The sequence below is a fragment of the Corvus moneduloides genome, chromosome 4 (assembly GCF_009650955.1).
Source record: "Corvus moneduloides isolate bCorMon1 chromosome 4, bCorMon1.pri, whole genome shotgun sequence".
NCBI lineage: Eukaryota > Metazoa > Chordata > Aves > Passeriformes > Corvidae > Corvus > Corvus moneduloides.
The window spans coordinates 51,813,555-51,839,295 of NC_045479.1; the positions used below are offsets into that span (position 1 = coordinate 51,813,555).

Sequence of the window (25,741 nt, forward strand, 5' to 3'; positions counted from 1 at the left end):
TCTGAGATCTAATATTTATTCAAATGTAAGACCATATGAATTTTAAAAAGCAATTATAAAACACTACAATCTATTCCTGCAAATTACCTGTTGTAATTTTAGCACTAGACAACAATGACAAATTACAATCCTCATTTCAAGGATATGAGATGCATTACATAATGCAGATCTATAGTGTTTTGAACCATTAATCATCATTGTCTGGCAGCACTGTTTGTGTTGATCCTGTTTACAAAAGAAAAGAACTGCTAAGACATACTATTTTTAGGCTTTTCTTTATCCAGTAAGTATTCTTTAGAAGGAATCATTTATAATCTGAATTTGCATTTAGCCTCAAAACGGAAAAACAGCCCAGACATAATTGCAGCAAAGAAAGGTTGACATCCACAATAAAAAAAATTAAGACCTATTTCTACCTTCACCAAACATTTATCTGCTACTATGTTAATTAGCAGCTAAAAGTTGTTATTAAATTACAACATTGTATGACCTGATAGTTTTAAAATTACAGTTTAGGCACATAATCTAGGAGCCACTGGACTTTTCTCAAAAATGTATAGAACATTGTCTTGCAAGATATATGAAGTTCTTCACATTTTCTGTCAATTTTTTCAAGAGAGATTCTTCCTTTTTATGTAGAGAACACTGTCAATCATGGAGTACCAGATTTCACTACTAACAAAAGTAATTCTTATTGTTAATTGTATCAGAATATAAATATAATCACAGTTAAACTGAAATGAGTTTTTAATTATTTATAAGATTTTTTTAATTAAATCTGTTCCCTGTCGAGGAAAGATACTCAGTATCAGGGTTAGACTAGGAAATGAGGTTTGTTGATCCTGTAAAACTTTTTAAGGTTTCTTAAATGTTCCTTGTCTTTACTGAATATCACTAAACACTTTCAATTTAATGAATGCACAGATAATAGCTTGGCAATTAGAGGAATTTACCTAGGATGTGAAAGGCTCAGATTCAGTCTGCAGGTCTGCCATTTCTTCCTGTCCCAGAAATATGCTCCAGACACCAGGAAATAAACCCTACAGTGGTTTTCCTAAAGATTGATTATGACTTTCTGTATTTGTGTATTTTGCTCAAATTCTCTGCAACAAAGCTGTGAAGCTGAGTACCCAGCATCACAACTAGACAGAATATTGGACTAGCTCCATAGTGGTTTCTCTCACACCTGGCAGTAACATCCAGGCAGATCAAGAAGAAAAAAATCTCAGGGCCAACACCTAAACCAGACAGAAGACACTCGTGAGTTTGTTGCTTAACTCCCAAGAGTTTCATGACCACAAGGCTATTACCTATTATACCTCTCACTCTCTAGGGTATTGCATTTCAGTAAAAGCCCTGTTGGAGCACTTAGGTTCTTGCAAGTGTGTTAGTCTACACTGAGTATTTTCCAGCTAAAAAAACTGTTTCACTGAAGAGTTCCCAGTCAGCTGCATTCCCAAGTGTTTTGCATTAATCTTTAAGGGCCGAGACACATAGAAGAGCCAAGAAGATCTGAGGTCCTAACTAAGTGGAATACAGGGTTTTTATTAACAGGAAAAAAGACTAACTCTTTGTTTTCAAATTGAATTGGTATAAAACATTGCAGTGACTTTATTACTTTCCTTATAAATTATTGACAGATAATTATCAATAGGGAGTTTTTTCCTTTAAAAACTATGTTCCCCTGCCACGTTAGCTTAGAGTTTCTGTAAAATCAACTTGCGGCCTCCTGCAAAGTAGCTCTCTTTTCTGGTAAAACGCTCATTTCTTATAATTTCTGGGATACAAACAAATTTAATAGATATAATGTATGCAAATATAAAAAACCAGACAGTTCTGCAACAACATGCATGAAAATGAGAGGTGAAAAATGTCTCAATTAGAACCTCTTCACCAAAATTAACTCTTTTGTTAGTAAGATTTTCTGTTCATTTTAGAAAAGCTGTGGCATTCCTGTCACTTGCTACCCTGAAAGTAGGCTGTTCATTGCAACTATTATTATGCCAGTGAAGTCCAAAGTGACTGTGTAATTCTCTTCAGATTTTGTTGAAATACAATACTGACACAAGTGAGATGTCTAACAGGCAAACTCTCCGTGTGCACTAAAAAAATATTGAAAGCTTAGGATTTAGATCTCTTTTTTGGAAAGAAATACATCAGAATAGTGGAGATGTTTGAAAACTTGAAACAAGAGCAATCCGTCTAAAGTGCACTGAAATGGCACTTACTGCCTCTTCTGCTTTCACAGTGCATTTTCAAGTAACTTTGTGCATGCTTACATTAGGGATTTTTGCATATATGCAAAAATGAGGCAATTTGTTACATCATTACGGTACGTGCTGATTGCAAACCTTTAGAACTCATCTAAAAAGATGGTAAGGTCACTCCCCCAGCGCATGAGATGAAAAACAAATTAGGTATTAACTTAGCCTGCCACTACATTTTATTATTTATTTCTGAGGGAACTAACACGACAGGGCTCACCACATGTGGGACCATGAATTTGCATTTCAGAACAAAAATAATAAACAATAACAACTTTAAAGTATGCTGATGCAAGCCAGTAAGGAATAGGATTAGTTAATTTGTAAGTTAATACATACGCCTAATTGTAATGCAAATTTCACCAAGGATATATAAAATAGGTACATTTAGATCACGTGAAATATTTGTGAAAGTTAAAAAAGAATCACACAACAAAAGCCAGTAAGTCACTTGGAGAACTTCTGTGCTCTCCACGTTGTCTGTATTTTCATCAATTGTATACATCTTAATGAAATAATTATCATCTAAGTTAGCTTCCCCAGAAAGAGCACTTGCCTGTATCTTTGAGAGTATCATAGCTACAATGTGATTACTACCTTGATTATATACGGTAATAAAATTTCAAGGAACTCAGTTGTTCTCCTTTTTTTTCCCCCCCATGTTTCACCTTACATTATCAAAACCAAAGAGGTAGACTCATTCTTATGCTAGATTGCAGTACATCTCTCCCTGGTAAGAAGTTACGGTATTTGCTTTCTGTCACAATGACTGTTCTATCCTGCAACTCCTCTGAGTCTCAACTCCAGTTTCTTGGGTGCCTCAATCTCTCCACAGCTCTTGAGATCGTGAAAGAGGTGATTCCTGGGTTATCCTCACGTATCTGACAGCGTAAGCACAGAGGCAGTGAAGATTCATGCCTGCCCTCAAAGTCTGTATCCTCTCCTGGGTCAGCCGTGCTCCCTCAGTCAATCATAATGTCATTACTTTGGCAAATTTCTCAGTTACTTCCTTCCCCTGCTGCCACTTTCAACTTCTGTAAATTTGCTCCAGGGACAAAGAAGGCTACAAGAGCACAAATTCAAGTGGAGAGTAATACAACTGCATTGTCATCTCCAAGTTTTCAGCTGTTTTATTTTTTTACCTGCTCCATCTATAGACCTCAATTCTCAGAGGACACATCTTCTGAGCAGCACAGGGCATAGATGGTGTCATATCCCACATTCTTCTCTGCTACTGGTGGCATAGCAGACATTTATAGCATTTCTTGTTGGAAACTAGTAGCTATGAGCCAATTCCAGGCATGAAAATGTACTGGCCTCATTGAAAAAATACGTGTATAAATCTGAAAAGAAAAAGGCAAAAAATGTCTTTCACAGATAAATACTTAAAGGCATTTGAAACTTCAACTTTTACTGAAAGTGTTTAAATAATCACTAAGATAATTACTTTCCAACTTATTGCCATGTGATCCAGCATTCAGGACAGCAAAAAAATCAAGCAAACAAACCTGGACGTTCTGTGAGCAGCAAAACTGCTTTATGTTCGTTCTTTGTGCGTAAGTTATGTTCATCAGCAGAAGATTTTTTTATGGCTTGGGTACTCATTGCTTTTGAGTGTAGATTTTCTTGAATCTAATACATGGAAGGTTCACATTTCAACCTTCTCCTCTGTGAAAGGGAGAAAATCCAAAACTATTAGCAGCAGCAAGCATCTAATAAGTACACAATCTCTGAAGAACAACTTTTTTTTTCCAGTAAGGTAGAAATTAGTCAATTATTTAGAGACAGGGCAGAGTGAAAAAACAGATAAAGTATGCACACAAACATATGGATTGCTCATGTAAGCTTTATTTCCTTAGGAAGTCAGGATAAAACATTTCAGTGATTAATACATAAACAGCAATTGCTCATATCCTGCAGATTTTCAGGAAATAACTGAAATCTGCAAGCAGATTTAACTGAGTCTGTAGCAGATAAAATTAACTAAAAGATGGAAATATAATTGCCTGAGTTTGTACACAAAGTCAAGCTGAAAGATAAATGGCAGTTCCATTTTCCTGTTGACTGTTAAAGCAAATTAATTATCTGGGGTCATGGATTTGCTTCCAGAAAAAAGAATGTGAATCTCCGAATCCAAGAGAGTTCGTAATACGCAGAAAAGGAAACTGATTTCTCAAGAGATATTACCATGCAGACACAATAGTCCTGGGCCAAATTTGCCCTTTTGAGGATTGTTTCAAGGAAGTGTGAAGTTCCTGCACAGTGCTGCACGAGACTAGGGTAACATTATGTACTTAAAACTCTGACACAGTTTTTTCCGAGGATCCAACTTTGGATGGAGTTTCCCATTACATAAAGTTGATTGCTCAGAAAAAATACGATCATGCTGTAACCCTTACATGGTGCTCAGTCTCAAGACAATTCAGTTATTTAACTAATGTCCTCCAATAGCCATGGTGTGCAGTATAGCAGGAATGATAGTTATTTCCTGCAGAGGGAGAGTGAGGCTGTGGGTGATGCCCCTGCAGCAGCAGAAAGGGTGGAATCTGGGAGATGGTGGAGTCCATGGCAGCTGGGAGGGACAGCTGGACTGCGAAACTGGGAGGACTGGAAAGAATGGAAAAAACAGCTGCAACAGCAGAAAAATAGCAGGCAACAAACAGGATATGAGGAGGAATTACAATAAAATAGTTGGAAGCATGTGAGGAGACCAGCAGGCCTGATACTGACACTGGCAGCCAGAACTGCTGGGAACGCTGTGATCCACAACACATGCTCGCAGCAGTGCACCGTGGTGAATGGATTCCGGCCTGCCACACAGGACTGCTGTAGTGCAGCAAGAGCAGGTGCCAAAGAAAAGCAAACTGCTCATTTCTAGTAGTCTAAGAGCTACCCCAGGCTTGCAGTTTTGTGTAGGCTCTTAGTGGATGCTACTTAGCTGTCACTCTGTCTTGAAGTTCTTCTGTGAGAGCCCTCAGAAACATACAGGTGTACATCTGCAACCTCTGTGTGCCACAGGCAGGGAGGCTCCCATATGAGAAACCAAAGCACAGGAACCTACTAGCAGTAGCTGAGACCTGGAATATCAGTCTAGGGATGGGCTAGGTAGGTCTTTCCTGTTTTTTTTCAAATCAAATCATTAGAAATGTGTCCTCGAAAATGAAGAAGCCAAACATACGGACTCTAAGTCCAGAAACACTGGATTAGAAAAGAGTTAAATATTAGAGTACTGAAGTAAATACAGAATTGTGACAGTCGTAAATGGATACAGAAAGCCCAGCAATCACACAGCTCAGAAGATAGAACGGATTTGGAAGGAAGAAAGAAAGGGAGGTATCAACAGATAGACAGCAGGTGAAACACAAAGATGGAAATGATGGAGTTAGATGTGTCAAACAGCCCTACACATGGGAGGATATAGAAGAAATTGTAATAGAAAAAGGACGTTACAGAGATATGGAGTGGGTAAGTGCAGAAGAGAGGGAGATTTGAAAATCTTAACCCCCATCTGAGAAGCATACATCAGAACATAAATTCATGTTTTTAATCAGCTTTTTTCCCTATCAGTTGAAAACTAATGAAACCTAAGGAAGCAATTAGCTTTAGGTAGATCATAGGGCATCTGTAATATTCCTTTATGCCATCACTCCATCACAGTGATGAAACATGATTTATGTGAAACATTTCCTGGAGAAATGCCATCAACATTAATAACATTATATAAACAGGAGAAAACAGCAGCTCCTGTGGCCTCCCTTCGCTTCCTGTGCTAAGCAGCTCTGTCATTGCAAAGGAGGTTTTTTGAGCAATGCTGATTGTAATTCACAAATTGAATTTCTTTTTACCTTGAGTTCACAGCTGGTGTTTTGTTCTTTTTCACTGTATTTGCATTCCAATAAACGGTCATTAATCTGTGTTTCCTTATCAGGAGCTGTTCTAATCAGGCTGTTCTAAAAGTTAAGTTAATCAATAGAGTTAATTCTTTGCATTTATAAACAACAGGAAGTTTTCTATTGTAAAAACAGTTTCTTTTTTATGGTCTGTTCAGGCTTATCACTTCTTAAATGTCAGTTTAAACTCAGTGCCATTAGTATGTCATGAACAGCAACACTTACACAAGCAATCCTACTGAAGTTGGTGTGGGTACTCATTTGACTATACAACATGAATTAATATGGGCAGAAATGAAAAATATGAGCTTCTTCATTTGTCTAAAAAATACTAAAGAAGATTACAGGTAGATAAACAAGTTTTCTTTTCAATAGATTGCGAACAAAGTGAATTGTATTTTCATTTGTATTCTACCTCACAATCCCCTACCACCCCTTACTGTAAAGCACTACAGCGAACAGTTTTTTGATCAGGTCTGTATTTCTATAAGAGCCTCTTACATGTTACAATAAACCAGAAAACATAAATAGGGGGAACTTACACCTTGAAGAGAGCAGCTAGCCCCACTAGTACTTTGTCATTCTGTTGGCATAGCCGAGTTTCATTTTCCTGTTTCACTAATACACACAGGGCACATGCCATTATTAATGGAAATGACAGAGACACAGCCCCAGGAGCTGTGTTCCTCGGTTTCCTTGGTCTGGGCACTACAACACACAGAAAATACCCTTGCGCAGTAGTCCTCATTGAGAATTTTGCTGGCTATCCCCAAGCTTGCAAAGATGAGAACAGGAGAAGTCACAATGTCCCAATGTCTGTGCTGTCCTGGGATTTTGGTCATGAAGCAAATGGTAAGGACTTACTGTATGACCGTATTTCAGTCGTGGTTCTAATAGTGGTGTCTTTGTTTACAATATGTTCTCTTACACTTCTGCTGCATGAAATGAGCTCCCAAGCATGCCTACAACATTTTTTTTTCTTTAAAAATCATTAAAGCCACAACTAAGCATAAAAGTAAGTGATGCCAACAATTCAGATTTTCTCTAAATTCACCTAGCTTTTCTCCTAATGAATATAGGATGTCATTACTTTGCTGTGTTTTTGCATGGGTTAATTTCTCTTGCTGCATCAAACCCTTTCCCTTCAGTAAGTGCAGGCATTTCTCTTCCCATGAAGGGTCAATCTTGTCTTTTACACATCAAAATAGAGCCAAGCAATTTCTCACACAAAACTTTAAAAATACTGTTATGCCTACACCAGGGTGTCAGTTGTGCATCAAAGTATGAGCAATAGTATAGAGATTATTTCAACTAAGGCTAACTGAGTTTAATGGCCATCTAAACTCTGTTCATTTGTATTTATGAGTATGGTATTTCTGGTTTGGGAGTGCAGACTACATGGCTAATGATGGAGTGAGTATGGAAAGCGACTTTGGCGCAGCACTTTTTTCACAAAGTTGAAAAGTTACTGAGAGTTTATTGTTATACCCTTTTCATTCTCCCCCATCTTTAATAACACAGGAATTAACCCAACCCCCAACTTGCTTGCTATACCGTGTGTATTCAACACATTACTACCGTCGGTCTCCATAAAGGCTACACACAAAATTTATGCTTCACTTCCCAAAATCCAGTCATCTTTAACTAACTACTCACAATACATGAACTTCAGACTACCACTTTCCATTGGTCTTGACACTCAGAAACATCGCATTCAAGTCTTACTCACACTTGTCTGAAGCATACACTTCCTCTTTGCTTGGATACATCTGGCACAGATGAAGACACGGAAACAAAAAGCATGGTGGAGAGCAAACCTGATGTGCTACCACAATTCTTATGCCTGTACTTACACCTGACATCCTGCAAGCCCCAGAAGTTTCTTTCTCCAGGCAAAAACCACATCTGGATAATTGCATCACTCCAGCCTTAAAGCAGTAAGTAACAGCAATACAAGAGTGATGAAATAGACTATTTGGGGGAATGAAACTGTGCGAAAAACCTCAGCCCCAAACATGTAGAAGTGAATTACTGCAAAGAATACTGTAACTGGGTGGCAATCAATGTTGTCAGCCAATTTTGGTTTCGTACTCTGAACAGCAATTCTAAAGTCCACGTACGTTTCTGCTCTCGTAAGGCTGGCTGTGCCTGTGACCTGTGCTTAACGGAGCAGCTTTTTCACCTTGCGCCGTGAGAGGTCACGCACTGAAGCAATCTCGTTAGTTTTGCCATTTCTTACGCTTTTAATGAACTATTGCCGGCTGCGAGCATTTAAAACAACAACGGACAAACAAAAGCCTCGAGTTTGGTCAAGAAGCTGCAAGTTTCCCCTTTCCATTCTCCTGACTTGCGGCGCTACGCTCGCTCCGGGAACGCTCCGGAGGGCCGGCAGCCGAAGGGGGCCGAAAGCTGCTCCCGGAGGAGAGTCCCGCGGCCCGAGCAAGGCGGGAGTGCCCCCAGGATCGCGGGAGTGCCCCCAGGATCGCGGGAATGCCCCCAGGATCGCGGGAATGCCCGCGGACCAGCCAGAACGACAAAGCCTGGCGGGACGCGCAGTCTCCCGCCGACTCGCCCAGCGCAGACTACGTTTCCCATGAGGCCGTGCGGCAGAGCGCGGTGTGCGTCAGCGGCACGGGCAGCCAATCGCGGCGCGGCCGGGGCGAGCGCCGTCCGCCGCCAATGTTGTTTTCGCTGAGTCGAGGCGCTGGTGTTGTTGGCGGCGGCGCCATATTGGAAGGGACGAGCGCCCGCTCTCGAGCAGCCCCTGGGCGCGGGCCCGGCCGCCGCCATGCTGTACCTGGAGGACTATCTGGAGAGTGAGTGTGTGCGCGGCGGGGGCGCCGGGCGGCCGGGCACGGCCGGTGCGGGGGAGCCGGGGGAAGCCGCGGCGAGGAGGCGGCGCCCCCCCTCCCCCACGGCAGCGAGTGACTGACTGGCTCCCTCCCTCCCCCCTCTCTCCCGCTCCCCCGTGTCCCCGCAGTGATCGAGCAGCTTCCCATGGATCTGCGCGACAGGTTCACCGAGATGCGCGAGATGGACCTGCAGGTGCAGAGTACGTGAGTCCCGCCCCCTCCGCCTCCGCCCGCCCCCTCTGCGCCCGCCCCGCTCCGCCCCGCGGGCACCGGCCCCACCGCCGCGCCGCCGCGCCCCCACCGCAGGGCGGGAGGGGCGAGAAGGCCGACCGGGGACGGAAGGAAGGAGGGGAAGCGGCGCCGCTCCGGCCCGCGCCGGCAGCTCCGCCCGCTCCCCCGCGCTGCTGTGGGGCGGTCGCGCCCCTTCCGCAGCCCTGCCCCGGCTCTCCGGCACCGCCGCTCGGGCCCGGGGGCGTCTCGTCGTCTCTCGCGGGCGAAGGCGCTGCGGAGGCGACGAGGCGAGGAGCGGGGCGCACGCCCCTGGCGTTGTCGCAGCAGCCCCCGCCCCAGCCCCCGCCCGCAGGGCCTCGGCGCAAGAAGGGTCTTGGCGGAGCTGTGTTCATGGGCTTGTGCTGCTCCCAAAGGCATTTTCGGTGGCACGTCCCAAACTCTTTAGATTTTTGATCCCTAAGAGCAGTGATGGTGGTTTGGAACATAAGTTATGTCCCACTCCTTCCAGTAGGCAGCGGCATGCTCTCCCTGAAACTTTCCAGCCAGCTCCCTCATAACAGAATTTGGGAAGGTGCTATTTGCTGGGCCCCTTGTGCCCTAGCTGACAAGCAACCAAATATCCTTTATAAAAATACTTCAGGTTTTATACAAATTACATTTTGTATAAATGTCTACTCTTGTGTAAATATATATGTTATGTTATACGAAATATATTTGTAAATACGCTTCAGGTTTGTTTGTACATCACTTTTTGTATCTCTGCTTATATGCTGATGTAATAGACTGCCTTAGGCTGTTTTCAGGATGCACTGTCATTTCATCTTTTCTAATGCAATCTCATCTGGGACTTAGGTGTCCTGTAACACCCTGGATAGCTGTTGCAGTCATTTACCACACAATGAATATGGTTATCCATAACTGTGATCCAAAAGTGAAACTGTACTGCACAAAAGATGAGAGCAATCATCGATATGGAAGGGCTGGGCTATTGTAAATGGGAATAAGAAAAAGAGCAGAGATTGAAATAAAAAGGGAGTACTGTATAGGAATACAAAATGCGACACTAAGTGGGAACAGTTCTTGAAAACAGTTAAACCTATAATACTTTGAAGTGCAGTCTCTGGCTTTCCCTTGGATATTTACTTTATTTGACTTAGCAGGTCTGTTTAACAGGCCTTATTGACTCATGTAGAACCGTCTATAGAATTTTTTTGTATATTATGGCCTAAGTGCTGTCTTGGGTTCAGCGCTTAAAGTTCTGGGAACAGTCATGGCTCCTTCTGGGAGATAACACCTCTGCAGTTGCTATCACCAGGGAGCACCATGAGAGGGAGTGAGCAGCTGCCTGACTTGATAGTTTGGAGTAAGTGCACAAATTTCATTTCTGTTCCCTAAGAAGGCAAAGAAGATAGTAGGGGGTTTTTTTAGGTGTGTTCGAGAACTGAGGCAGCTAGCAATGCCAAGGTAGCAGGAATGTCATTTCCTCTGCTTTAACTGAAAATGACAAGTAACAACTCCACATTGTATTACTGGAAGTAGTAAATGACACTGAATATTGTATACTAGGACTAACCTTAGGTGTAGTGAAAAATTCTCTCAGACCTTGGTACTTCCGTAATTCTTGTGCAATGATTGGCAGGGTATCCAAAGACATTTATGAAACTTCTGGACCAGCACCTCTTCAGCATCACTTGCCTAACTGCCTGATGAACGCTACATGCGAACCTGGAGGTTGTTTGGTGTCTCAGAAGTACTTGAAAACAATACTTTGATGAGTGATGCTGTCCCAGAAATCTACATGATTTTTAATTCAGAGATATCTCTGCTGCTCTGTTTTAGTGAAATTGTTGACTTTGTATTCTGTCCTGTTTGGACCACATTGACTCCTAATGAGGCATGTGCTGCTGTTTGTTGTTGGAAGAAATAATAAACTGGGTCTATCTGTTATATATTCTGATAAGATTGCCGTGGGAAAAGCAAAGACCATCTGAGTTGGGACTTGACTTTTGAGCTTTAACTGAGCTCCAGATGAAGCATAAAATGTGTTTCTCTGTTTAAGTTAAAATCATGGATTACCAGGTTTTCATGGTAAAATGTCAGAATCTGGAAAAAGGACTCTCTTCTCATAGAAGTTTTGGCAGTTCTCTTGGGGAAATTTGATCTAAGAAATTAGTATCTCAGAATACAGTATCATGAGAAAAAGTGGAGGAACTTGAGTGTAGCAGAGAGAGAACTTTCCATATAATTTGATAGCTCTGACCTGTACTCCCCTTTGCCTTTTCTGCCCTTTCAGGAGAGACCAAATTTCTGTGGATATTTTCCCCTAGGAAGTTTCACACAGACTGTTAGCATGTCCTTAATAAAACGTGAAGAGGAAAGATACTTTTTGTCATTTCTTGTTTATGGAACCTCTAGAGTAACAATCGCTTAAGGAGTTTGTGCTCTGAGGATAGGAGATAGAACATTTTGTCTGTTGGCTTTATGGACCGAATTACAGTCATCTGGTCAAAGAGCAAAGATTTTAGAAGCCTCCATACAAAGTGTGTGCTTCTTGCTTGCCTCTCAGGCTTCTTAATCTCTACATGGTGCAAGTGGAAAATGCTCATTGTACAGGTTCTCTCCCTTTAGCCTGTTCTACTCCTAAACTGTTCAACTACTTTGTTTGTCTGGGTCTAAATAAATAAATAAAGTTGATGTGAACTTGTGTCACAACTGTTACGGCTTGGGATTAATGGTGCTCTGTCCAGTCAGTTGTTAGGTTCCTGTTGGGTTTGATGCTGAATGTTCCCAGCATAAGGACAACTGATAAATGTTTTTGACCATTTAGTATGAATGATTTTTGGTTATTTATGTAAACAGTTCTAGCTGTGAATTTTCACAGAGTTAAGAAGACCCTTGGCCTCTTGGATTTTAAGAGTAAATCATACTTAGGGATTCATGAGCTTCTTGAACTAATTAATTAATTTTCATTTTGTTTTGGCAAGATGTGATCCAATTTTAATGGTGGTTTCTGGAAAGTTTCTTAGGTGTTTTGCACCCAGAGCCTGAAGTTTGTAGGTGACTCGTGCATTGTCGCATTTAATTTAAAACTGATAGCTGGGCAGTGTCACTAAGAATGCTGTGAAAAAAAACCTCACTACTGTCATCTATCCTGACACTAGAAAGGCTGTCAAATCTAGTTTGACTGAAGCAGCTGCATGTTTTTGGAAATCTGCAAGCTGTTGAGTGCACTAGTGTCCAGCTGTTGAAATAGTAAACTCAGTGGGAGAAGGGTGGAGGGGAAAGGGAAGGGAATCCCTGTTCCTGTCTCAGTAAACAATGAAAAAAATAACTTGTGGTTGACATTTTCCTTTCTAGAGACAGTTAATGTTAGAAAATGGGTGGTTTTATTTTTTTCCCCCTTACGATATTTCTCAACTTCACGAAAGTGAGAATCCTGTCCAAATAATTTTTCATCAGTGCATTTTCTCCTGTGGGGGTGGAGGGAATAATTTGTGAGTGCTTTCAATTTGCCCTGGCCCTTCCTAGCAAACAACGGAGAGGGCCTGGACTTAAAGGCAGTGACTTTACTCTTCAGTTGGTCTACCTTTTTGAGACACTAATTTTTTTCAATTATTTGGTTTTGTATTTGACTGTTTCTCTTAGGAGAACATTTTGTTTCCTGCTCAGTTTGTAACTGGCTAGAATGTTCCAAAGTCAGCAGTCTAGAGCCCTGGGTGAGGAGTTTGGGGCATGCTTTAAGTCACTACCACTGCTCTTAGGGACAAAAAACCTTTAGAACTTGGAGTCCTGCCTGTCCCATGCTGGAGAGCACAAGAACCTTGATGAGAATCCTACCAGAATGCAATTCTGCTTCTTGGAAATTAAGGTAAATATTTCCCTCCGCTGTCCACTGTCGCTTGGTTGTTTTGGTTTTTTCTTTTTTTTCCTCTCTAATAGTTTGCACCTCAGTCCTGTCAACTTTGTTTGAGAAAAAAACTTCCCCTTATTTCCTAATGTTTATGGACATGAGAAGATAACATTTGTCTCAATCTTTTCCTATGCTACAGATGCAATGGATCAGCTTGAGCAGAGGGTAAATGAATTTTTTATGAATGCAAAGAAAAACAAACCTGAATGGAGAGAAGAACAAATGACGTCAATCAAAAAAGTAAGGATATCACAGGAGAAGGTCAGATTTTTCTTTTGCAAACTAAGACAACCTTAGAAAAAAATAGTTTATGATTGATGGGAGATTTAAGTGTTCACAACTGTGCCTTCCCTTGGGCTTTCATAAAAGGTGGATAGAACTACCTTGGAGGAGAAAAGTGAGTGAAAAGTTTCTTTCATCAAGGATTTCTCTCAAGTTTTACTGAGCACTTCTGGCATTTAAAAAAATGTAATCCTGAAATGGTGAGGAAACCTAGTACTAAATTTTGAGCTCGGATTTTTTTGTTTCTGTTTGTGTGACATGAAGTTACCCAAGTTAATTTGCTTTCTTTTAGAGGATATATTTCAAGCTTAGATTCAGCATTTCTCTTGATCTTCTGCCTGTGTCCTTTTACACGTTACACATGTGGTACATGTAGCTTGAGAGAGGGAAGAGTAAGAAGATTAATGTGTTCTGTGTTATCCTTCAACACTTGAACAGTGGTGGTGGTATTGATAGCAATGTAGTCCATCATTTTGTCAGGAGAAACTCCTTTGTAGTCTCCTACACTGGCTGCTTCAGTCACTTATTTGGGTAGGGGTTATTTTCTTTTTTAATTAATGCAAAAAGATTTTTAAATTTTTAAAAAAGAAAAAAAATAAGAGCTCTGACTTCACTAGAGTAAATGAAAAATTTGCTTTTGACTTTAGTTGAACCAAAATTTGAAGTAGTTTTCACATAAGATACTATTCAGTGGAAATTGAGAATTGAAAGGCAGTAAAATCTGTTCGAATCTAAAGTCAAAGCATTTGAAAACACACTTGTTTTTAAAAGAAAGTTTTGTCTGTGAATTTTCATTGGCTAGAGGAGACTTTTGGATTGCTTTAGTCAAATTATTTAGAATACACTTAGAGAAACTTACTTTAAAGCAATGTAAATTATATACAATATTATCTCTGTTTAACTAGCGTGCCAGAAAGGCACAGAGTATTTCAGCATCGTTTTGAAGAGCAGTAGGATTTGTGGTGGTCCTGAAGTAAAGGACATAACCTTGTTTTAAGCCCATAACATGATGCTGTGTAATATAAAATAAATCCAAGATTGTTTCATTTCGTGTAGCATTTCTTGCGGAAATCTAAATATCACTCTAGGAAGAAGTGTCCCCATCTTGTAGTTTGGCTTTTTCTAACACAGAGAAAATAAATTGATATATATATATATATAGTATCTCTCATTCAAAATTCAGATGATTGTTGTTAACAGTAAAATTTCACAGCCTTTCTGAAAACTGACTTAAAATTTGTCCTTTTGACTAATATTTTGTGCTTCATAACAGTAGCTTAAACTTACTGAAATTAGATCAGTTACATTCATAATTTTAAAAAATTCTATTCATGACAGGATTATTATAAGGCTTTGGAAGATGCAGATGAAAAAGTGCAACTGGCTAATCAAATATATGATCTGGTAAGTGGACACAAGACTTGTGGTCAATTACCTAAATTTATACCCTAAGGAGTTCTAAGCATTTTGATAAGCACTGCAGCTGTGCTACTTGTATTTTTATGTCATCTACATACAGATGTTTTGCTGGTGAAAAAAAATTTAATATCTTACTGACTTAAGAATTTTGGTTTTTTAGGTAGTAAGTGTCACTTAAATATAAAACAAAGCAATAGTATTAGAAATCATGAGGTTTTAATGCATGTTTTTGGCTTGTTTAGGAGATTGGTTTAGAGAATCCCTTGGGATGCAGTGTTGAGGAGTCCAGGAAGGCTGGACATTCTTCAGGAAGAAAATCTTAAATGTATAGGAGCAGGCCATCCCCATGTGCCAAAAGAGAAGCCAGCAGGGAAGAAGACGAGCCTGGCTAAATACAGAGCTTTGGCTTCAACTCAGGAAAAAAAAAGAAAGTGTATCACCTTTGGAAGAATGGGCAGGCAGCTTGAGAGGGCTACAAGAATTTTGTGAGGTTATTGCAGGGAGGTAATTAGAAGGGCCAGGGTCCAAGCAGAACTGAATCTGGTTACTGCTGTAAAAGACTAACAATATTTTTAAAAATATATCAGCAGTAAAAGAAGGGCTGTGAAAAATCTCCATCCTTTATTGGATACAGAGGTAAACAGTGATGGAGGATGAAGAAAAGGCAGAGGTACTTAATGCCTTCATTGCCTCAATCTGTAATAACAAGACTGGTTGTTCTCAGGGTACCCAGCCTGCTGAGCTGGAAGAAGTGGGTGGGGAGCAGAATGAAGTCCCTGTAATCCAAGGGAAAAGGTCAGCAACCTGCTGTGCCACTTAGACACACACAGGTCTAGGGCCCTAATGGGATCCACCCCACAGCACTGAGGGACATGGTGGAAGAGGTCACTAAGCCACTTTCAGGCACTTACCAGACATCCCAAATGACTGGGAATTAGCAAATGTAATGGCCACGTACAAGAAGGATCAGAAAGAGCATCCAGGGAAGTACGGGCCTGTCAGCCTGACTTCAGTGCTGGGGAAGGTCATGGAGCAGATCATCTTGAGTGTCATGACACAGCACAAGCAGGACAACCAGGTGATTAGGCCCAGGCAGCATGGGTTTAGGAAGGCAGGTCTTGCTTGAGTGACCTGATCTTCAGTGATGAAGTGACCTGTGTAGTGAATGAGGAAGAGGCTGTGGATGTTGCCTACCTGGACTTTAGTAAAGCCTTTGACGCTGTTTCCTACAGCACTCTCCTGGAGAAACTGGCTGCTCATGCCTTGGACAGGTGCACTATTCATTGGGTAAAAAACTGGATGGATGGCCAGACCCAGAGAGGGGTGGCACATGATTTAAAGTATAAAGTTTATTTATTTTACATTTTCTCAGACAATAGAACTTGCAAGTCAGACTACACTCAAATGTAGAAGACAACTGATTTAGTTTCACTTCAACTAAGCAAAAGTTAGTTTAGAAGTTGGAACTTGCCCCTTCTCTTTTGCTTAGCTAGTAACTGGGAAAATCTCCCAGGTTTTAATAAAGACAGGTAAATTTTGCTGTATGAATACAGATCTAGAAAGCATTTGGAGCGTCATGGTTTTTTTCATGATAGTGAGTTGAGAATTTTTTTTGTTAATTTTTAGTACCCAAGAGCACATCATAGTTTGCTGAAACACACAGGAGTCTCCACTTTTCAGTTAAGATTCAATACACACCAAGTTTACTGATGTTGATAGTGGCACACAAATTGCACACAAGTTTCAGTTCAGAACTTGCAATTTCCCCAAAGCAGCCCAATCTCTACTAAAGTCCGTGTCATGTACTGTTCTTTCTCTTCCCCTTTCTGTTTGCATAACCAGAGCACTTCCAAGTCTTCTTCTTCTTTATTTCTGAAAAGAAGTGTCTTGGAGCTTAGCCTACACTGTTTTGGTGTTAACAGCAGTGTCTCTGCTGAGTGAGGGAAGTGGAGGTGACCAAGAAGATGCACTTCTGTGCATTATTGTGCTTAGTGCTGCGTGTCACAAAACTGCTGGAAGGGAAATACTTAGCAAGCTTGAGATTAAGGACTTAGATATTCATGTTCCAGAACTGGATGCTATTTATTTTTGCTTCATCTAACAAACAGGTAGACCGTCATTTGAGAAAATTGGACCAGGAACTCGCTAAATTTAAAATGGAACTTGAAGCAGATAATGCTGGAATTACAGAAATATTAGAGAGACGTAAGTATGCATGATTTTCTTTTAAGAAACTGACAGACCTTCTGTCAATTTGCAAAATTAATGTATCATACACTTGTTAGTGGCTGCCAGTATTTTCACCTGTGTTTTAACCCACTTTTCATCAGTGATTCTCAAATTCTAGTTTCAACCTCAATTTAGAATAGTGAAATCAAAATACAACTGAGTAATTTTTTCATAGAACTCTTGTCCTTGTGGATTGCTACAGTAAGATACATAATTCTTTAAACCTGGTTTTAGTGATTTTAGGTATTCAGCCAAGTACTTTGGCCTAAGCCTGCGACCTACCCAGTTGCAGGTGTAACATTTATTCCTTGAATTGATTGCCACCAAACTGTGGAGGCTCATTATTTTTGTTTTCCATGTACTTGGTGGTTTTCTTTTTTTAAAGGGGTGAGAATGGGTTGTTCTGTAATGGGCTAGTGAAGAAAAAGCATTTTAGGTAAGAAACCTGCATGTTAAATACAACCCTGCTGGTATTTAGAATGTGAATAAAAATGTAAAGTGTCAGCTTTTTGCCAGCTTGGTGTAGAAGAAGCTGGCTTTTCTGCACTCATCAGCATGTAGACATCAAATTCAAATGTGATTGTGATAAATTTCTAAGTTGATTTAACTACTGTGAGGGAGTGGCTGTCCTCATAGCCAAAAATAGTGAAAAGTGACTTAAGTCACTTGGGGATATTAAGAATAAGTATCCTTTCTTGGAACTTTTTTGTGGCTGTGTTGTTTAAGCTGGGAGTTTGGGGCTATTTTATTTTCAACTGCTATTACAAGTAACAGGCACAAAAAAAAGAAAACTGTAAATTAAGTGCTATTAATTAACTAGCAATTACAGAAAAGGAATAGTTTCTTTTAGTTTAAATCCCAGCTGGTTTTTGGATGTGATGCTACCTTCTGTTGAACTGTGTGTTTGGAGAAGTTGCTAGACAGGATTTCAAGAACTCAAAATACAGAAGTACTAGACTGCATGTTGCATCTTTAAGGTTTGTTTGGTTTGAGGGTTTTCTTTCTTTGTTTTTAAATAAAGCTAAAGGTAGAAGACTCTAAAATTTTTAGCTTTCAGAGTAAATACATATGGTTGAAGTCCCGCCAGAGGGCAGCCTTTGGGCAAGTTCATAATGTGGTAGAAGTTCGCTCAGCCAAAATAGCTCCTTATGCTTTGAACCTCTTCTAGAATAATTAAACTTTTGTAATACACTTAGGTATTACTCATATACTCTTGCATTTCAGTGCTTTTTGAAAGCAGTGGAAGAGGTAAAGAAACGTTGAAGCCACAGATTTTGAAAAATGAATGTGAATTGCTTTCTTGTTTTGTGTTCTGTGTAAATGTAAGTTGGTAGGTATTGCAGCTACTTCAAAATCTTTTTGTTAGAGATTGATGCACAAAATACTGTATATTGTTCTAAATTCATAGTCAGTCTCTCTTATGCTGTGATTATTTAGTCTCATATTGCAATAAATGTTATTAGATGTAGACTTGGATTTGTGCCCGTCCGACTTTTTCCTTTTTTTGGGGGGGGGATGGGGGTGGAGTTTGTTGTTGTCGTTGTTTTGTTGGTTTTGTGGAGTTTTTTTGTTTGTTTTGTTTTTATTTGTATTGTTGCTCTGTGTATTTTGAATGTTAACAAAATCTGGATAATGATCTGCAGCCCTTTCTTTTGAATGTTAAATCCTCTTGAAAGACACTGCTATTTCTTGAGTTTGGACTGAATGTGACAAGGTGGACTCAGTGGGACAAGATGCCTTATTTATACAGTTTACATGTCTTCAGTTCATATTGGTGTAGATTGTCAGTACTTTTGGCGCAGCCATTCTGCAATTCATTTGAGTAAGTGGCATGTTGAGGGCAGTGTTGTTGGTTCTTCTTATTTGCCTTGATTTTAAGTGCTTGATTTCAAGAGTCGAAGAGTAGCAGTCACCACTTTTTATTTGAAAGCTAATCTCACTGGCTTCTGTTTGTACTGTAGAATGGCTTTCAACTTGAGCAAAAATTCTTCCGATAAAATAAATATAACTGCACTGTAATTTGGTTAATATTTTAAAGAATCATTTAGTATGTAAAAGTCAAAACAGTGCCAACTCCGAAATTTTCCTGTCCTTCTTACCTCCCTCTTAGGGTCTCTGGAGCTGGATACACCAGCACAGCCTGTGAATAACCATCACTCCCATTCTCACACTCCAGTAGAGAGTAAGTATTTGAAACTTATGAAGATGCCCACTTTTTATGTTTCCTTTGGGTTTTTTTGTTGATTAGTATCAGGAGAAAAAGGTTCAGAACTTTTTTCCTCCATCATTGCAGGAAGAAAAAAAGGCATAATAAATGCTAATAATGTTTGTTAAGAAGAAGTTCAAGAATGAAATAGATTTTGCTGGTGGGAATTAGTTGAAAGTGCTAGCATAGTTTGACTTTCAAGCTGAATAGGTTTTACATTTAAGTTCCCTTCATTTGTTTCATTTAGAAAGGAAACACAATCCATCTTCTCACCATAGTACAACAGATCATGTTCCTGAAAAGAAGTTTAAATCTGAAGCTCTTCTATCTACCCTGACTTCAGATGCTTCTAAAGAAAATACACCAGGTAATCCTAATTGTCTTTCATTTCATTGCTTTTTAATCAGAAGAAGAGAAACTTAATTATATTTGAGTTAGTCTTTTGAAAGCACAAAAGCATGGAATAGGTAAGGTTGGAAGGGACCCCAGTGGGTCATCTGGTGCAGCCTGCCTGCTCAAGCAGGGTCATCGCAGAGCACGTGGGACAGAATTGTGTCCATACAGTTCTTGAGTATCTCCAGTGCAGGAGACTCCACAGCTTCTCTGGGCAACCTGTTCTGTGCGTGGCCACCTGCGCAGTAAAGAAGTTCTTCCTCATGTTCAGGTGGGACTTCTGTGCATCAGGTTCTGCTCATTGTCTCTTGTCTTATTGCTCAGACCACTGAGCAGAGCCCGACTCCATCCCCTGACACCCTCCCTTCAGATAGTCTTAGACAGTGATGAGGTCCCCTCACAGTCTTCTTGAGGCTGAGCAGGTTCAGCTTCCCTCAACTTTTCCTAAGTGAGATGCTCAAGTACCGTAATCATCTTTTTTTCAACTCCACTGGACCCACTCCAGGAGCTCTATGTCTCTCCTGTCTTGAGGAGCCCAGAACTGGACACAGCACTCCAGATGCAGCTTTGCTAGGGCTGAGTAGAGGGTCAGGATCACCTCCCTCAACCTGCTGGCAATGCTCCTCCTAATGCATCCCAGGACACCAGTGGCCTTCTTGGCCCCCAGGACACACTGCTGGCTCACAGAGTTTTTTGTCCACCGGGGCCCTGAGGTCCTTCTCCACAGGGCGGCTTTTCAGCAGGTCAGACCACAGCCTGTGCTGGTGCATGGGGTTATTCCTCCCAGGTGCACTGCACTTCCCTTTGTGGAATTTCTAGACCCTGTGCCATGGATAATGACCTTCTGGGATCTGCCATTCAGCCAGTCCTCAGTCAGAGGCTCATACCCTTTCCCCTGGGATTTTCAGTCAGTTGAAACATGAGAAATTGCAGGCATTGTTACTCATCTGTGTTGTCCATGAAGCGGGTCTGATTTGTTGTCATTTAACAGCTGTATGTTGGCTGTTTCTTTTTATTTACAGTTTGAAGAAGATAACAGTACAGTTTCATTCACCCAGTAGTAGAAATATAAAAGGTCAATGCATTATTTTGGGAAAAAAACGTATACAACAATTTCCAAAGTAAGGGAAAAGAATTTTCACACCTTTTTTTTTTTAAGAGTTGGTCTCAAAATAAAATTCTTTCATGTGTTATCTATGTCAAAAGAGGAGAGAAGTCTTTTTGAATAGGGACTAAAAAAACCTAAACCTTTCTGCCTATTCTCAGTATTAAGGTGTTCCATAGTTTCTTTTCTGAAAATAAAAGACTAGGGAGTTACAGTAAGTCAACTACCTTATGTTTTGGAATTCAGTAATGTTTGTCAGTTTTAAGTAGTTTCAGTCATGTCTATTTCAATTTTCTTTTGAAGAAACTTCACATGAGGCTGCAAATAAAATGTAGTATATTTGAGCAGCTGACATTCTGCAGATGACACTGGAAATTGTGTTGCATTAAAACTGATCTGTAGTTTTTAGAATTAAGATTGTTGAAAGTTCTACTTCAGAAACAGTATAGGTACATAGTCAAATTCTTACCCTCTTCTTGATGGTTATAGTAGTGAGCATTGTTTCAATATAGGCATAGGTATAGCAGCTGCATCTGTTCTTCGATAGCTGAGTATGATAGTGAGAGCTGTCTTTCTAAAAGGACTCCTTGCACATGAGGATAGGGAACAAACTTCTTTTTTTTTCCCCCATAAACAAATACTGGCTGTATCTAAATACTTTTAAAACCTTTTTTCCAAATGATTAGACTACTCTGATGCATAAACAGGGTTCCTACTCTTTCACTGGTTGTCATATAACTCTTCTTAAAATGCAAAGGAATTTAGTTTCATTTTGAATTTCATAAATGTGTTCTATTCATCAAGGGTGTCGAAACAGTAATTCATCATCCTCTTCAAACAATGCATACAATACAAACTCTTCTCAACCATTGGCATCATATAACCTGGGCTCATTATCTTCAGGATCCGGGGCCGGTGCAATTACCATGGCAGCAGCTCAAGCAGTGCAAGCCACGGCACAGGTAATGTCAAAATATTCTTGTCACTCTGCCATCCACTTAAGATTACGAAGAAAGGCTAGTGACTGCTATACAGTTCCTATATTAGAATTTTATTTATATGCCACAGTTTTATCCTCTATAACTTGCCTAAAGGGACAGCTTGTTTTCTGGCCTTTCCTGGAGGATATTCTCACACATTTAACTGCTTTCTATCCGTAAGTTCATTAACAAGGTGACGAGTGAACCTGTGCAAATCATTAGCAGTTAGCAGCCTGGTATTTCTTACGTAGGAGCTTTACTGTGTAATCTGATACAATATCAGTATTCCTTTCAGATGAAGGAGGGAAGACGAACATCCAGTCTAAAAGCCAGCTATGAAGCATTTAAGAACAATGATTTTCAGCTTGGAAGAGAATTTTCATTGTCCAGAGATTCAGCTGGATATTCGTCATCAGCTCTGGCATCTACATTAACTCAGACGTTAAGTTCGTCAACCACAGATTCACGAAGTGGCAGAAAAAGCAAGTAGGTTTTCTTACTTGTTGACTGCAATTACAACTTTTAAGGCAGCTAAACTTTCTTTTAAAAGGTCATGGGCCATATTAGAAATACATTGTATTTAATATCTGTGAGGGGGAACAGGAGAAGGTAGTTACTGCCCGTTGGCCCTTTTTTGTTCAGGGCTGTGTTCTTTAGGCCTCCCACTTCTTTTTCTTTAGGCAGACTCACTCCATTTTTAAGTAAATGTCTTGATTTCCTTTTTTATCTGAGATACGGTCAAGTTTCTTCCCTTATTTTTCTGTATTTTGGAGAGATTTGATCTAACAGTAAATGTTGGGAATTATTGTGCATTGGTTAGTAGATGATTTTGAAATAAACTGGAGATCTGTTTGATGCCAGTTTCAAGTAAACATGACATTTTCTAATGGCTGATCATCTACAACAGGGAATGAATTTTATTTCTGATTGAAATGAAGTTTTAAAACATTTTAAACAACACAATGTCACAACACATAGTGACAGCAGTCAGAACTTGTACTTGAAAGAATTTGTCTCAAAATGCCTATCCTTTTAAATTGACTTGAGTTTTTTCTTCATTCAAATTTGTGTGTGTTCACAGCTCAGTTAATAATGCTGTTTTAGAAGCATTTTTCATCTATGAATATCTTGGGTGCTAGGTCTGACCTGTAAGCAAAAGCAGATAATTTTTATTCCGGCACCATTCCTATGGAGTGATTGCTGATGCTTGAGTGGAGATTAACAGAGAGTCAGTCATCTTCAAAACAGTTATCTGTTGGCCATGATGTATGACATTACTTATATGTAAATTCCTGTTTTATTGGTAGCATAATTTTTATAAGGACTTGACACCAAGGCTGTTGATGGAAAATTTTGTGAAGAAAAGCATTTGTTAAAGCCACTAGACAGTTTAGAGCTGTTACATTCCATTGATTGGAACAGCATGTCTTGCACTTGTTAGCTGGTATGACTTGTTTCCTTTTCTAAGAGCATTCAGTGGGTGCATTCCAGTGCTTGCAGTGGTTGAATGAAATGTGATAGTGAATGATAGCTTTGGGATTTACATACTGCAGTATTTCAGAGTAAACGAAGTACTTGTTCAGTGATTCTTTCACTTGGCAGGAAATAAATAATGTATGCTATTTTTTTCCTTTTTTTTTTTTCTCTTCCTCAGAAACAACAACAAATCCTCAAGTCAGCAGTCCTCATCATCATCTTCTTCTTCCTCTCTATCATCATGTTCTTCTTCATCTGCACTGGCACAGGAACTGTCTCAGCAAACAACAGTAATACCAGAGTCTGATTCTAATAGCCAGGTTGATTGGACCTATGATCCAAATGAGCCACGTTACTGTATTTGTAATCAGGTAAGGATGGCCTCCAAATTGAAATACAACTACAGTTGCTGTTTTGATATAGCTGAACTTCCTTCTCTGAATGCTAATTTTAAAAAACTATTTTTACTCTTGAAGTTCTGATCTGTTTTTATTTGCTTACTGTTGATGTGAATAATGAACTCAACTGTTGAAACTAAAACCAGTCAATTTTTGAGTGATATGATATCCTTGGAGAGTTTTAAATCTGGTAATGGAGACTTCAGGAATAATTAAATTAAAAATTGAGGGGGTTCACAATGAATTTAGTTTTTTATCCAATCTGAAATATGCAGATGTATCTTCTTTTGCATAAACAATTTTTGAAAATCAATCCACTACGAACATGATGGTGTTTGGGTTGTGTAACAAAAGTAAAATGAAAATGTTGTTACTGCTATTAATGGAAAAACTCCTCAAAGGAAGAAATTTGAATGTTGGCCCTTTCAAAATGTTGATTGCTTTTAACTAGTAATATGAATATTAATAAGGGTGGTTTTTTCCCTTATTTTACTAGGTGTCCTATGGTGAGATGGTAGGCTGTGATAACCAAGATGTAAGTAACAAAATCAGAAGATTCATGAGAGGCTTGTGCATATAACTATTGCTTGCAGGACTTACTTTTATTTTACAGTTTGTTTTTGAGTAGAATTTTTTAGATTAAAGTGCATGTGATTTGAACCATCCTTCAGGAGACTTCTCCTCACCTCTCCACACAGCTCAGGTTCTTTTCGAAACCTTCAGCCTTTGCTAGGTTCAAAAATGCCCTGCTTCAAAATATCCTTTATTTCTGTGAATGTTTAGCTATGTCACTACTAACAACAGTTGTCCTTTTCAAATAAAAAGTTTTAAAAGAACAGTTGAATGTAGTCACATATTTACTGAGATACTACATTTAAACAGAAGTGAGTAATAAGATTACTTCATCAAACTAAGTATTTCAAAGCATAACATACTTACTTTGCTCTGAGTCCATATATGACTCCTAGAATTTTTATAATTTTCCTTAGTGTACTGAGTGTATGTTTCAGATCCCTCTCTCTCCTCGTTTTGTCCTATGACTTGTATGAAACGCAGAATCTATGCTTTCCATTCATTTTTCATAGAATTGTATTTGTGATAGGCATTTTGAAAAAAGCCCAAGTCCCAAACCCTCTGTTTTAACTCTGTTTTTACAGTGCCCTATTGAGTGGTTCCACTATGGATGTGTTGGACTGACAGAAGCACCAAAAGGGAAATGGTACTGTCCACAGTGTACAGCTGCAATGAAGAGAAGAGGCAGTAGACATAAATAAGTTTCTTCATCTGGAAAACAAATTGCATACTAAAGGTTTTATAAAGGACTTGGGAGGAGAGGGGCAGCTCTCACCACACTTCCTTGTAACCACTGAAGGGTAACATAGCAATCATAGAATGGTATGGTTGGAAAGGACCGTAAAGATTGTCTGGTTCCAGCCCCCAGTCATGAGATCTTGAACTATTGGTTTTGCTAAGTTGTGTTTTAATATTGTAGGTAAATTATTTACGCACCTTGATGTGCTACAGATACTACTCCAGTGAGCCTTGGATTGTGCCAGTGGCCAACATATGCAGACATTTGTACTACCAAACCATTTTCTCTAAGCAGTGGGCATTCTACAATTACTCAATCTTCCAAAAACTCTGATAAGTCAAGATTTTAAATGTATGTTTTATATACAACAGGTATATTCTGCTGCATGTACTGTACTCAAGAGCTGTTATGTAACACTATGTATATTAATAGTGCAAAAAGTCAGTGCTTCTGAAAGGAAAAACAGACAGTGGTTTTTAAAATGCCTTTATAGCTTTGGTTCTTTATGAAACTTAATTCAGCAGGCTGAAGAAAATGGTTCTTGTATACAGCGGGCTGTCATCCTTTAGGGTACTTGAGTATGTAAAAACAAAAAAAATGCTGTAGAATAAAACAAACTTGTGCCATTAGTCTTTATATGTTTCTGCTCCAGAGAAGGCAGGGGCCATAAGAAGAAAAAAAGGTGTTAAAGTGATGATAAATTTTTATACCAAATGTGTTTATTTTTTTGTGCAAGTAATCCTTTAAATCTGAATTGTATTAGGTGTAAAATAAAAGAATCTCAACTCCTCAGA

General features: G+C 39.6%; 1 protein-coding gene and 1 long non-coding RNA gene across 7 annotated transcripts; one reads left to right on the forward strand and one right to left on the reverse strand.

The window, feature by feature from the left end:
• LOC116442839 lies at positions 1-8,820 on the reverse strand. The gene is made up of 4 exons (XR_004239666.1): positions 8,337-8,820; positions 6,110-6,214; positions 3,773-3,932; positions 1-3,607 (listed from the first exon to the last, which is right to left on the reverse strand). It is a non-coding gene; the product is annotated as an uncharacterized LOC116442839 (long non-coding RNA).
• ING3 (inhibitor of growth family member 3) lies at positions 8,801-25,741 on the forward strand. Of its 6 annotated transcripts, none has more exons than XM_032106343.1 (12): positions 8,801-8,970; positions 9,135-9,206; positions 13,287-13,387; positions 14,768-14,833; positions 16,957-17,053; positions 19,188-19,259; positions 19,531-19,650; positions 21,586-21,743; positions 22,057-22,247; positions 23,416-23,608; positions 24,132-24,170; positions 24,793-25,741. In XM_032106343.1, exons 1-12 carry the CDS (start codon positions 8,943-8,945, stop codon positions 24,907-24,909), a joined length of 1,254 nt encoding a protein of 417 aa, XP_031962234.1. In that variant the 5' UTR covers positions 8,801-8,942; the 3' UTR covers positions 24,910-25,741. The 6 variants fall into 6 exon arrangements, with proteins under 6 accessions (XP_031962234.1, XP_031962235.1, XP_031962232.1 ...); XM_032106344.1 differs by having other exon boundaries at positions 21,685-21,743; XM_032106341.1 differs by having other exon boundaries at positions 8,807-8,970; positions 9,135-9,199.

Coding starts and splice junctions, on each gene's coding strand:
- ING3 (XM_032106341.1), top strand. CDS start 8,834: ATGTTGTTTTCGCTGAGTCGAGGCGCTGGTGTTGTTGGCGGCGGCGCC. Junction 17,054..19,187: donor TACAGAAATATTAGAGAGAC/GTAAGTATGCAT, acceptor CCTCCCTCTTAG/GGTCTCTGGAGCTGGATACA. Junction 21,744..22,056: donor CAGTGCAAGCCACGGCACAG/GTAATGTCAAAA, acceptor TATTCCTTTCAG/ATGAAGGAGGGAAGACGAAC.